At 47.5% G+C, this 14,233-nt stretch overlaps 1 protein-coding gene across 1 annotated transcript in view; it reads left to right on the top strand.

Annotated features, from left to right (window-relative positions):
- Positions 1-1,269: 1,269 nt before the first annotated feature.
- The window catches only part of FBXL5 (F-box and leucine rich repeat protein 5), a 76,302-nt gene continuing 63,338 nt past the window's right edge, over positions 1,270-14,233 (top strand). Inside the window, exon 1 of the mRNA XM_075346900.1 lies at positions 1,270-1,659. Within this exon, the coding sequence (XP_075203015.1) occupies positions 1,576-1,659 (84 nt within the window). The 5' untranslated portion in view covers positions 1,270-1,575. The remainder of the gene's footprint in view (positions 1,660-14,233) is intronic.

Raw genomic sequence — 14,233 nt, 5'->3', positions numbered from 1 at the left:
GGGATAATGGGGAGCAGTCTGTGAGAGAGGAGGGATGATGGGGAGCAGTCTGTGAGACGGGATGATGGGGAGCAGTCTGTGAGACGGGATGATGGGGAGCAGTCTGCGAGAGGGGGAAGCAGGGGGAGCAGTCTGTGAGAGAGGGGGGATGATGGAGAGCACTCTGTGAGACGGGATGATGGGGAGCAATGTGTGAGAGGGGGTAAGATGGGGATCAGTCTGTGAGATAGGGGGACGATGGACAGCGGTGTGTGAGACGGAAGATGATGGGGAGTGGTCTGGGAGAGAGGGGTGATAATGGGGATCAGTCTGTGAGAGGGGGGATGATAGGGAGCAGTCTGTGAGAGAGGGGGGATGATGGGAGCAGTCTGTGAGAGGGGGGATGATGGGAGCAGTCTGTGAGAGGGGGGATGATGGAGCAGTCTGTGAGAGAGGGGGGATGATGGGAGCAGTCTGTGAGAGAGGGGGGATGATGGGAGCAGTCTGTGAGAGGGGGGATGATGGGAGCAGTCTGTGAGAGAGGGGGGATGATGGGAGCAGTCTGTGAGAGGGGGGATGATGGGAGCAGTCTGTGAGAGGGGGGATGATGGGAGCAGTCTGTGAGAGAGGGGGGATGATGGGAGCAGTCTGTGAGAGGGGGGATGATGAGGGCAGTCTGTGAGAGAGGGGGGATGATGAGAGGGGGGATGATGGGAGCAGTCTGTGAGAGGGGGGATGATGAGGGCAGGTCTGTGAGAGAGGGGGGATGATGGGAGCAGTCTGTGAGAGGGGGGATGATGGAGCAGTCTGTGAGAGGGGGGATGATGGGAGCAGTCTGTGAGAGAGGGGGGATGATGGGAGCAGTCTGTGAGAGGGGGGATGATGAGGGCAGTCTGTGAGAGAGGGGGGATGATGAGAGGGGGGATGATGGGAGCAGTCTGTGAGAGGGGGGATGATGAGGGCGGTCTGTGAGAGAGGGGGGATGATGGGAGCAGTCTGTGAGAGGGGGGATGATGAGGGCGGTCTGTGAGAGAGGGGGGATGATGGGAGCAGTCTGTGAGAGGGGGGATGATGAGGGCGGTCTGTGAGAGAGGGGGATGATGGGAGCAGTCTGTGAGAGGGGGGATGATGGGAGCAGTCTGTGAGAGGGGGGGGTGATGGCGGGCGGTCTGTGAGAGGTGGCACTGGCACCATAGGGAGCAGACTGAGAGGGGGCATGATGGGGAGAGACTTCACTGCACATACATAGTCATTAAGGGAAATTGCGCTTAGAACTACAACTCCCAGCATGCATCAGTAACCACAGTAGATAGCAACATCTAAACGTAAACATAGTCGGCGCATGCGCTGTCATTCGCTGGGCAATTCGCAGCCGTTTCAGAGCGCGGACGAAGAGACTCCTGTCTGAGGAACGCGCGTGCGTAGTAGCTGCAGTAATTCGGGGAGTGACGCGGGTGAGGGGGTGCGCAGGCGCAGTGGCGGTAGGCCGTAGTTGCGCACTTGTAATGAGGAGGAGTGTGGTCGCTGGGTGATCCCCGTCCTGTAGCTCCGGCCCCTGTGCAGTGCGCGGCGGCTGCCCTGTATGGAGAGGGGAGAATGGCGCCTTTCCCGGACGAGGTGGATGTGTTCACCGGACCGCACTGGCGGATGAAGCAGCTGGTGGGACGGTACTGCGATAAGGTGAGTGTGGTCGTGTGAACAGGGCAGAGACGGTGCGGCCCGGGCGGGGACTACGACCCCCAACAGGACTGCACACAGGGTGCCGGCAGCCAGATGGAGGCGTGATATATACAGTGTGCTGTATGGTATATACAGGAGAATGTCTGATACATACAAGAGAATGTATGGTGTGTGTATATACAGTATATATACAGAGAAATGCATGGTGTGTGTGTGTGTGTGTGTGTATATATATATATATATATATATATATATATATATATATATATATATATACACACACACGGGAATGTATGGTGTGTGTATATACAGTATATATACAGAGAAATGCATGGTGTGTGTGTGTGTGTGTGTGTATATATATATATATATATATATATATATATATATATATATATATACACACACGGGAATGTATGGTGTGTGTGTTTATGCAGGATATATACAGGGGAATGTATGGGGGGGGTGTGTGTGTGTGTATATGCAGGATATATAAAGGGGAATGTATGGTGGGTGTGTGTGTGTGTATATGCAGGATATATAAAGGGGAATGTATGGTGGGTGTGTGTGTGTGTGTGTGTGTATATGCAGGATATATACAGGGGAATGTATGGGGGGGGTGTGTGTTTATGCAGGATATATACAGGGGAATGTATGGTGGGTGTGTGTGTGTGTGTATATGCAGGATATATACAGGGGAATGTATGGGGGGGGTGTGTGTTTATGCAGGATATATACAGGGGAATGTATGGTGGGTGTGTGTGTGTGTGTGTGTGTGTATATGCAGGATATATACAGGGGAATGTATGGGGGGGGGTGTATATGCAGGATATATACAGGGGAATGTATGGGGTGTTTGTATGCAGGATATATACAGGGGAATGTATGGGGGGGGGGTGTATATGCAGGATATATACAGGGGAATGTATGGTGGGTGTGTGTGTGTATATGCAGGATATATACAGGGGAATGTATGGTGGGTGTGTGTGTGTATATGCAGGATATATACAGGGGAATGTGGGTGTGTGTGTGTATATGCAGGATATATACAGGGGAATGTATGGTGTGTGTGTATATGCAGGAGATATACAGGGGAATGTATGGTGTGTGTATATGCAGGATATATACAGGGGAATGTATGGGGTGTGTGTGTATGCAGGATATATACAGGGGAATGTATGGGGTGTGTGTGTGTATGCAGGATATATACAGGGGGATGTATGGGGGGTGTGTGTGTGTGTGTGTATGCAGGATATATACAGGGGAATGTATGGGGGGGGGGGTGTGTATGCAGGATATATACAGGGGAATGTATGGTGTGTGTGTATATGCAGGATATATACAGGGGAATGTATGGTGTGTGTGTATATGCAGGATATATACAGGGGAATGTATGGTGTGTGTATATGCAGGATATATACAGGGGAATGTATGGGGTGTGTGTGTATGCAGGATATATACAGGGGAATGTATGGGGTGTGTGTGTGTATGCAGGATATATACAGGGGGATGTATGGGGGGTGTGTGTGTGTGTGTGTGTATGCAGGATATATACAGGGGAATGTATGGGGGGGGGGGTGTGTATGCAGGATATATACAGGGGAATGTATGGGGTGTGTGTGTGTATGCAGGATATATACAGGGGAATGTATGGGGGGTGTGTGTGTATGCAGGATATATACAGGGGAATGTATGGGGGGTGTGTGTGTATGCAGGATATATACAGGGGAATGTATGGGGGGGGTGTGTGTATGCAGGATATATACAGGGGAATGTATGGGGGGTGTGTGTGTGTATGCAGGATATATACAGGGGAATGTATGGGGGGTGTGTGTGTGTATGCAGGATATATACAGGGGAATGTATGGGGGGTGTGTGTGTATGCAGGATATATACAGGGGAATGTATGGGGGTGTGTGTGTATGCAGGATATATACAGGGGAATGTATGGGGGGTGTGTGTGTATGCAGGATATATACAGGGGAATGTATGGGGGGTGTGTGTGTATGCAGGATATATACAGGGGAATGTATGGGGGGTGTGTGTGTATGCAGGATATATACAGGGGAATGTATGGGGGGGTGTGTGTGTATGCAGGATATATACAGGGGAATGTATGGGGGGTGTGTGTGTATGCAGGATATATACAGGGGAATGTATGGGGGGTGTGTGTGTATGCAGGATATATACAGGGGAATGTATGGGGGGTGTGTGTGTATGCAGGATATATACAGGGGAATGTATGGGGGGTGTGTGTGTATGCAGGATATATACAGGGGAATGTATGGGGGGTGTGTGTGTATGCAGGATATATACAGGGGAATGTATGGGGGGTGTGTGTGTATGCAGGATATATACAGGGGAATGTATGGGGGGTGTGTGTGTATGCAGGATATATACAGGGGAATGTATGGGGGGTGTGTGTGTATGCAGGATATATACAGGGGAATGTATGGGGGGTGTGTGTGTATGCAGGATATATACAGGGGAATGTATGGGGGGTGTGTGTGTATGCAGGATATATACAGGGGAATGTATGGGGGGTGTGTGTGTATGCAGGATATATACAGGGGAATGTATGGGGGGTGTGTGTGTGCAGGATATATACAGGGGAATGTATGGGGGGTGTGTGTGTGTGTATGCAGGATATATACAGGGGAATGTATGGGGTGTGTGTGTGTGTGTATATGCAGGATATATAAAGGGGAATGTATGGTGGGTGTGTGTATATGCAGGATATATACAGGGGAATGTATGGGGGGTGTGTGTATATGCAGGATATATACAGGGGAATGTATGGTGGGTGTGTGTGTGTATATGCAGGATATATACAGGGGAATGTATGGTGGGTGTGTGTGTGTATATGCAGGATATATACAGGGGAATGTATGGGGTGTGTGTGTGTATATGCAGGATATATACAGGGGAATGTATGGGGTGTTTGTATGCAGGATATATACAGGGGAATGTATGGGGTGTGTGTGTATGCAGGATATATACAGGGGAATGTATGGGGTGTTTGTATGCAGGATATATACAGGGGAATGTATGGGGGGTGTGTGTGTATGCAGGATATATACAGGGGAATGTATGGGGGGTGTGTGTGTATGCAGGATATATACAGGGGAATGTATGGGGTGTGTGTGTGTATGCAGGATATATACAGGGGAATGTATGGGGTGTGTGTGTGTATGCAGGATATATACAGGGGAATGTATGGGGTGTGTGTGTATGCAGGATATATACAGGGGAATGTATGGGGGGGGTGTGTGTATGCAGGATATATACAGGGGAATGTATGGGGTGTGTGTGTGTATGCAGGATATATACAGGGGAATGTATGGGGTGTGTGTGTGTATGCAGGATATATACAGGGGAATGTATGGGGGGTGTGTGTGTATGCAGGATATATACAGGGGAATGTATGGGGGGTGTGTGTGTATGCAGGATATATACAGGGGAATGTATGGGGGGTGTGTGTGTATGCAGGATATATACAGGGGAATGTATGGGGGGTGTGTGTGTATGCAGGATATATACAGGGGAATGTATGGGGGGTGTGTGTGTATGCAGGATATATACAGGGGAATGTATGGGGGGTGTGTGTGTATGCAGGATATATACAGGGGAATGTATGGGGTGTGTGTGTGTATGCAGGATATATACAGGGGAATGTATGGGGTGTGTGTGTGTATGCAGGATATATACAGGGGAATGTATGGGGTGTGTGTGTGTATGCAGGATATATACAGGGGAATGTATGGGGGGTGTGTGTGTATGCAGGATATATACAGGGGAATGTATGGGGGGTGTGTGTGTATGCAGGATATATACAGGGGAATGTATGGGGTGTGTGTGTGTGCAGGATATATACAGGGGAATGTATGGGGTGTGTGTGTGTGTGTGTGCGCAGGATATATACAGGGGAATGTATGGGGTGTGTTTGTGTGTGTGTGTGTATGCAGGATATATACAGGGGAATGTATGGTGTGTGTGTATATGCAGGATATATACAGGGGAATGTATGGGGTGTGTGTGTGTGTGTGTGTGTGTGCGCAGGATATATACAGGGGAATGTATGGGGTGTGTGTGTGTGTGCAGGATATATACAGGGGAATGTATGGGGGGGGTGTGTGTGTGTGCAGGATATATACAGGGGAATGTATGGGGGGGGGGGGGGGTGTGCAGGATATATACAGGGGAATGTATGGGGGGGGGGGGGGTGTGTGCAGGATATATACAGGGGAATGTATGGGGGGGGGGGGGTGTGTGCAGGATATATACAGGGGAATGTATGGGGGGGGGGGGGGGTGTGTGCAGGATATATACAGGGGAATGTATGGGGGGGGGTGTGTGTGTGCAGGATATATACAGGGGAATGTATGGGGGGGGGGGTGTGTGTGCAGGATATATACAGGGGAATGTATGGGGGGGGGGTGTGTGTGTGCAGGATATATACAGGGGAATGTATGGGGGGTGTGTGTGTGTGTGTGCAGGATATATACAGGGGAATGTATGGGGTGTGTTTGTGTGTGTGTGTGTGTGTGTGTGTGTGTATGCAGGATATATACAGGGGAATGTATGGGGGGTGTGTGTGCAGGATATATACAAGGGAATGTATGGGGTGTGTGTGTGTGTGCGCAGGATATATACAGGGGAATGTATGGGGGGTGTGTGTGTGTGTGTGTGTGTGCGCAGGATATATACAGGGGAATGTATGGGGTGTGTGTGTGCAGGATATATACAGGGGAATGTATGGGGTGTGTGTGTGTGTGCGCAGGATATATACAGGGGAATGTATGGGGTGTGTTTGTGTGTGTGTGTGTGTATGCAGGATATATACAGGGGAATGTATGGGGTGTGTGTGTGTGTATGCAGGATATATACAGGGGAATGTATGGGGTGTGTGTGTGTGTGTGTGTGTGTGCAGGATATATACAAGGGAATGTATGGGGTGTGTGTGTGTGTGCGCAGGATATATACAGGGGAATGTATGGGGGGTGTGTGTGTGTGTGTGTGCAGGATATATACAGGGGAATGTATGGGGTGTGTGTGTGTGCAGGATATATACAGGGGAATGTATGGGGTGTGTGTGTGTGTGTGTGTGTGCGCAGGATATATACAAGGGAATGTATGGGGTGTGTGTGTGTGTGTGCAGGATATATACAAGGGAATGTATGGGGTGTGTGTGTGTGTGCGCAGGATATATACAGGGGAATGTATGGGGGGTGTGTGTGTGTGTGTGTGTGTGCAGGATATATACAGGGGAATGTATGGGGTGTGTGTGTGTGCAGGATATATACAGGGGAATGTATGGGGTGTGTGTGTGTGCAGGATATATACAGGGGAATGTATGGGGTGTGTGTGTGTGCAGGATATATACAAGGGAATGTATGGGGTGTGTGTGTGTGTGCGCAGGATATATACAGGGGAATGTATGGGGGGTGTGTGTGTGTGTGTGTGCAGGATATATACAGGGGAATGTATGGGGTGTGTGTGTGTGTGCGCAGGATATATACAGGGGAATGTATGGGGGGTGTGTGTGTGTGTGTGTGCAGGATATATACAGGGGAATGTATGGGGGGTGTGTGTGTGCAGGATATATACAGGGGAATGTATGGGGGGTGTGTGTGTGCAGGATATATACAGGGGAATGTATGGGGTGTGTGTGTGTGTGCGCAGGATATATACAGGGGAATGTATGGGGTGTGTGTGCGCAGGATATATACAGGGGAATGTATGGGGTGTGTGTGTGTGTGCGCAGGATATATACAGGGGAATGTATGGGGTGTCCAGAAAACCACATAAACTATACCTCAAAGAAAATATCTTTAATAATATTAATTTAAAATATAGACACCATATGTCTTCCAGACAACAATAAACAAATACTAAGTGAGTGAAAGCTTAGTTGAAAAATAGAAAGATGTGAGAAAATGAGTAATTAGATCAGTGATAGGTATCGGGTTTCATAGAACCTAAACTAGATCCTTAAATGACCCTTCCTACCAGCGGAGGGTGTCGTAATGTTTAGGACCCCCCCGCTCCAGATGGCTGGCCCTCACTGTCCCTATTTTCTACTAGCTTGTGTCCACCACCAACAACCAGGTGCAAAGTGTATTAAAGACAAACTACATGTAATACACAATAGCGTTAAATGTAGGTTTTTTCACTGAATAAATATTCAATCTGAAAACTTGATATTTGTTAGAAGGGAGCGACAGGGTCTGCCACGCAGGCTCCTGCAGCTCCTCCCGACGCGTTTCCCCCCCTTCTAACGCAATGAAAGGGGGTTCATCAGGGGTACTAGGTAGAAGACACCTGTAAAAATGACAGACATGTGTCACTATTCAAATTTACTTGCTTCCTTGAACCAATGTGTGCAATGAAGATGACTTACTTAAAAAATGGTTAAAGCCAGTGACTCGATAAGTCTTCTGACCAGGATAAGTGCGACCAGTATTACTGTATCCTTTTTCACAAAATCCCCTATTGTTCCATCAAGATAAATGGACTTATAGGAGGGGTTATGTCTTTGGACTTACTACAAAACAAAAAGAGTGAAGAGGAAAAAGTCTCTTAGGACAACATACAGATGGCACAGAGTCACTATGACTTATCGAGTCACTGGCTTTAACCATTTTTTAAGTAAGTCATCTTCATTGCACACATTGGTTCAAGGAAGCGTGTATATTCCTGAATTTGAATAGTGACACATGTCTGTCTTTTTTACAGGTGTCTTCTACCTAGTACCCCTGATGAACCCCCTTTCATTGCATTAGAAGGGGGGGAAACGCGTCGGGAGGAGCTGCAGGAGCCTGCGTGGCAGACCCTGTCGCTCCCTTCTAACAAATATCAAGTTTTCAGATTGAATATTTATTCAGTGAAAAAACCTACATTTAACGCTATTGTGTATTACATGTAGTTTGTCTTTAATACACTTTGCACCTGGTTGTTGGTGGTGGACACAAGCTAGTAGAAAATAGGGACAGTGAGGGCCAGCCATCTGGAGCGGGGGGGGGGTCCTAAACATTACGACACCCTCCGCTGGTAGGAAGGGTCATTTAAGGATCTAGTTTAGGTTCTATGAAACCCGATACCTATCACTGATCTAATTACTCATTTTCTCACATCTTTCTATTTTTCAACTAAGCTTTCACTCACTTAGTATTTGTTTATTGTTGTCTGGAAGACATATGGTGTCTATATTTTAAATTAATATTATTAAAGATATTTTCTTTGAGGTATAGTTTATGTGGTTTTCTGGTCATTCTACCTCGAACTTCTATTATATTGTGGTTTTACGGAATGTATGGGGTGTGTGTGTGTGCAGGATATATACAGGGGAATGTATGGGGGGTGTGTGTGTGTGTATGCAGGATATATACAGGGGAATGTATGGGGTGTATGGTGTGTATGGTGTGTGTGTGTATACAGGATATATACAGGGGAATGTATGTGGTGTGTGTGTGTGTGTGTATGCAGGATATATACAGGGGAATGTATGGGGTGTGTGTGTGTGCAGGATATATACAAGGGAATGTATGGGGTGTGTGTGTGTGTGCAGGATATATACAAGGGAATGTATGGGGGGTGTGTGTGTGTGTGCAGGATATATACAGGGGAATGTATGGGGTGTGTGTGTGTGTGCAGGATATATACAGGGGAATGTATGGGGTGTGTGTGTATGCAGGATATATACAGGGGAATGTATGGGGTGTATGGTGTGTGTGTGTATACAGGATATATACAGGGGAATGTATGGTGTGCGCGCGCATATACAGGATATATACAGGGGAATGTATGGTGTGTGTGCGCATATACAGGATATATACATTGGAGTGTATAGGGTGTGTATGGTGTGTGTGTGTGTGTGTGTGTGTGTGTATATACAGGATATATACAGGGGAATGTATGGTGTGTGTGTATACAGGATATATACAGGGGAATGTATGGTGTGTGTGTATACAGGATATATACAGGGGAATGTATGGTGTGTGTGTATACAGGATATATACAGGGGAATGTATGGTGTGTGTGTGTGTGTGTGTGTATACAGGGGAATGTATGGTGTATATACAGGGGACGCTATGGTGTATGTGCCGGATATATACGGAGTATGTACCGGAGAATGTGTGGCGTATACACGGGATATGTACAGGGAAATCTGTGGCGTATACAGGCGAATGTGTTGTATATACAGGGTAATGTAGTTTATGTACAGGCGAATGTGTGGTGTGTACAGTGTTAAATATATACCGTATGTTGTATACATTGTAGCGTCATCTAACATCTATTACTCCTCACATATACAGTGTATTGTCATATACAGCATTGTATATGTGTCGCCATATTGAGTTTATATTATGCTTGTTATCCAGTGGGATGTGCTGTATAATGTCCAGTGTATACAATGTGGTATAGATCTGCAGCTGATCACATTGTATGCAGTATATTGTATTAATATACAGTGTGATGTACATTATACGCAGTGTAGGACAATATCCACTGCTCATTATATTCCATAAATATATTTAGCACATTACTGTATAGAGCAGTATATACAGTGAATAGACTTATATCCGCACTCGGGGCCTGTGCGCGCTGGTTATGGGCATCATTCACGGGTTATTACTGTACACATCACTGAGCGCCGTGTCCTCGCTGTTGTCAGGTGACTTTACCCCACTCTGGTGCCCATAACATCTGCTTTATATGATCTTGTCTCCCATAGAACCTCAGTATAGATCATGTGAAGAAGGAATGGGCATAATAACGGCCATTGTGTGCCGCCACTATGTGCTGAAAAGCTGCAATTGAGTTTAATAATCATTCGCATGGCCCCTTTTCCAAACCTAAACAAAAATGTGATAAATCTGTCACTGAACCTGAGCGTTTAAACCTGTCACCAGTTTTTTTAGTGTATGAGCTAATACGAGGGGCTGCTGATTAGTCTTTGGCTTTGTGATCTTTTTTTTGTTTCTATGGTAACGAATGTTACATCACATGAAAGCCTTATGTGTATAATATTTGTTTTCAAAATTTTGTGCTTGTTGCTTATGGCAACAGTGTTCGACGCACGCGGGAAAGAAAATGGCGGAGTCTAATGCGATATTCACAGCAACTGAGAGCAGAGGAGTGATAATCTTGTTTGTGCAAGGAAATTCCGTGAAGGATATTCATGGTGATATGTCGCAGACATTGGGGGATCAATGCCCTTCATATTCCACAGATGAGAACTGTTTTGCTAAATTTAAAACGAACCACATCAGCCCCAATGATGAGGAACGTCCTGGACGAGCGAGAGTGGTTGTTCCGGAGATCGCTGATGCTGTGCACAACCTCATACTGGAAAATCCACGAATTTCAGCTAAAGCAATAGCAGACATCATGGGGATTTCCCGTGAACGTGTTTGTGTCATTATCCATGAACATTTGGACATGAGGAAGCTTCTGCAAAGTGGGTCCCAAATGTTTGACAACAGATTAGAGACACATGTGAGTGAACAATTCCCGGTCCATTTGTCTGCGTTTCCGGACTGATAAGAACTTCTTGGATCGACTGGTCACTATGGATGAGACCTGGATTTATTTGTATGTCCCTGAAAACCAGGAGCAGTCAAAACAGTGGAGGCACAGGGGTTCTCCTCATCCAAAGAAGTTCACGGTGCAAAAATCAGCCACTAAGTTGATGGTGTCTGTGTTCGGGGATAAGGAGGACATGCTGCTAGTGGACTACCTTCAAAAGGGTTCCTCCATCAATGCAAGGTATTACATTGATCCTTTGGACCAATTGAAGGCAGCTCTGAAGGCCAAAAGGCGCAGCAAGCTGTCCAAAGGAATCTTGTTCCTGCAAGACAATGCCTCCGCTCACACTGCACAAGTGACCACGGCAAAACTGGCAGAGCTGGGCTTCCAGCTGGTTCACCACCCACCTTATTCACTAGATCCAGCTCCCTCCGACTATCATCTGTTTCCAAACCTGAAGAAACACCTCAAGGGTACCAAATTTCACACCATTTATGACGACATGGCTGCTACAGATGCCTGGTTTGAGGCACAACCGAAATCCTTCTTTTTGCTTTGCTTACAGAACTTGGAATACCCATGTAAGAATTGTGGTGACATCAGTGGAGAGTATGTGGAATAAATGTAAAGTTTTATCATCCTATCTCGTTTGTTTCTGGATAAAGCCAAAGACTTATCAGCACCCCCTCATACCAGCGCCTATGCTGCATTCTAAAAAGTGGTATATTATGCCCTGACCCTTCTGCATATCCCCCAGAAAAACTTTTGAATAGCTCCTCCGCTGTATGCAAATGCATTCGGTCCGATGGGTGTCTTTACTGCGGCTCCTGTCCCTCCCCCCTGCTGGTAATCACCGTCCTCCAAATATGATTGATGTGGATGATGCGTCCTTCATCATCCACAGAGCCGGACAACATCTCGCACCTGTGCTGGGAGATCGCGGTTCGCAGGCGCACTTCACTCTGCGCTGCTGGGGGTTGCTGCCGACGCATGCGCAGTTAGCTTTCAGGCTCTGCGCGCATCAGGGTAAAGCAAAGTGTGTCTGTGCAAACTGCAATCTCCCTGCGCAGGTGTGAGATTTTGTCCGACTGTGGATGACACAGGGCGCATTATCCACATCAATCACATCAGGAGGACGGCGATTACCAGCGGGGAGGAGGGGACAGGAGCCGCGGTAAAGACACCCATTGGACCGGACCGGTTGCATTTTCATACAGAGTGAGAGCTATTCAAGGGGATTTTTTGGAGATATACAGGGGGGGGGGGGGTAATGGCATAATGTACCACTTTTTAGAATGCAGCATAGGAGCTTAGGAAGATGGTGGGATTAGCTCCTACACTAAGAAACTGGTGACAGGTTCTCTATAAAGGCATTGTCCACTGGAAATAAGTAATGGCCTGTCCACTGCATACATTATACCTTGCTGATGGGTGGGCTTCCAACCTCTGAGACCCTGTACAGATCGCCAGGTACCGTTATCCACATTAGAGCGGCAGTCTGGACGCCCGGCTGGGGCTCCATTCATTCTCTATGGGACCTCCAGAATAACCGTGCTCAGCAGTGCCATAGGGAATGAGGAGTCCTGCGGTGGGGGGGTGCACTGCCACTCCAATCTAAAGGGGATAAAAGACCCTCATTCTTCCACCCTCTCATGGATTGTAGATATTGTTTTCTTTGGACAACCCCATTAATTGTGTGTTCATGCTGTTGCACAGTAACTTGCAGTGGGTCATATGGGAAAATAAGATTGATTGCAGTGGTCACATACGCCATCGTCATGATATCACCACTGCTGACTGTCAACAAAGTCCATCTTGAGGCAGTGCTAGAGCGGGGGGGGGGGGGGGGGAAGGTGAGCGTGGCCAAGCTTGTTGTTTGCAATATATATAACCCTACGAGAGAAAAAAATGTATGTGACAGCTGTTGCCATCGCCGCTGTGTATCCAGGTCTCTGCTCCGTGTGCACAAACTGCATCTACATCGTACGTATCCCATGTATTCTGTGCAAACCCTCCTGCACATCGGTGTCTGATCTCGGTCGTTCCTGCATACAGGATCGATCTGCTGCCACCCTTTTGTGAATAAGGTGTAAAGTCGCCATATCACCCTTTGCCTTGTATGCACTGAAATGTACTCGCATATATTTATAGTTTACAGGAGGAGGACAGCTTTGCTTCAAGGGAAAACATTTCTGCTGCTCTCAATTGTTACAGTAACACACTCAGGCCCCAATTCATGCATTTTCCACTTTTTACTAAAGCACCACTCCAGGTTTGTCTTTTATTGCACCACTGGAGTGGCATTTTGAATCTTAAGGCCACTTTACACACTGCGATATCGGTACCAATATCGCCAGCGTGCGTACCCGCCCCCATTGGTTGTGCGACACGGGCCAGTCGCACAACATCGCCCGGACCCATCACACTACTTAACTTCCCTGCGATGTCGTTGTGACCGGCGAACCGCCTCCTTTCTAAGGGGGCGGTTCGTTCAGTGTCACAGCAGCGTCACTGAACCGCCGCCCAATAGCAGCGGAGGGGCGGAGAAGAGCGAGACGTAACATCCCGCCCACATCCTTTCTTCCGCATAGCGTTCGGGAGGCAGGTAAGGAGAGCTTCCTTGTTCCTGCGGTGTCACACGGAGCGATGTGTGCTGCCGCAGGAACAACCTCGTTACTGCTGCAGTATCGATATTTGAGAATGGACCCCCATGTCACCGATGAGCGATTTTTCACGTTTTTTCGATGAAAAATCGCTCATAGGTGTCACACGCAATGGCATCGCTAAAGTGACCGGATGTGCGTCACAAAATCCGTGACCCTAACGAGATCACTTGAGCGATGTCGTAGCGTGTAAAGCCCGCTTAAGTCTCTTGTCTTGTACTCCCCTTCTGGCGGCTTCATCTTCCTTGACCTCCGCTCCGGTCCCGTTCCGGCTTGGCGATTTGTGATCTGCCGGCACCTCAAGTGTTTCATGGAGCACTTTTGGAAGTCACAACTCAGTGCAACTCTATGAGAGCCTCGTTCTGGATTCAAAGCTGTATGAC

Source organism: Anomaloglossus baeobatrachus, chromosome 1 (assembly GCF_048569485.1).
Source record: "Anomaloglossus baeobatrachus isolate aAnoBae1 chromosome 1, aAnoBae1.hap1, whole genome shotgun sequence".
Classification (NCBI taxonomy): Eukaryota; Metazoa; Chordata; class Amphibia; order Anura; family Aromobatidae; genus Anomaloglossus; species Anomaloglossus baeobatrachus.
The sequence above is the reverse complement of the archived record's forward strand: the minus strand, read 5'-3'. Positions and strand labels throughout refer to the sequence as shown.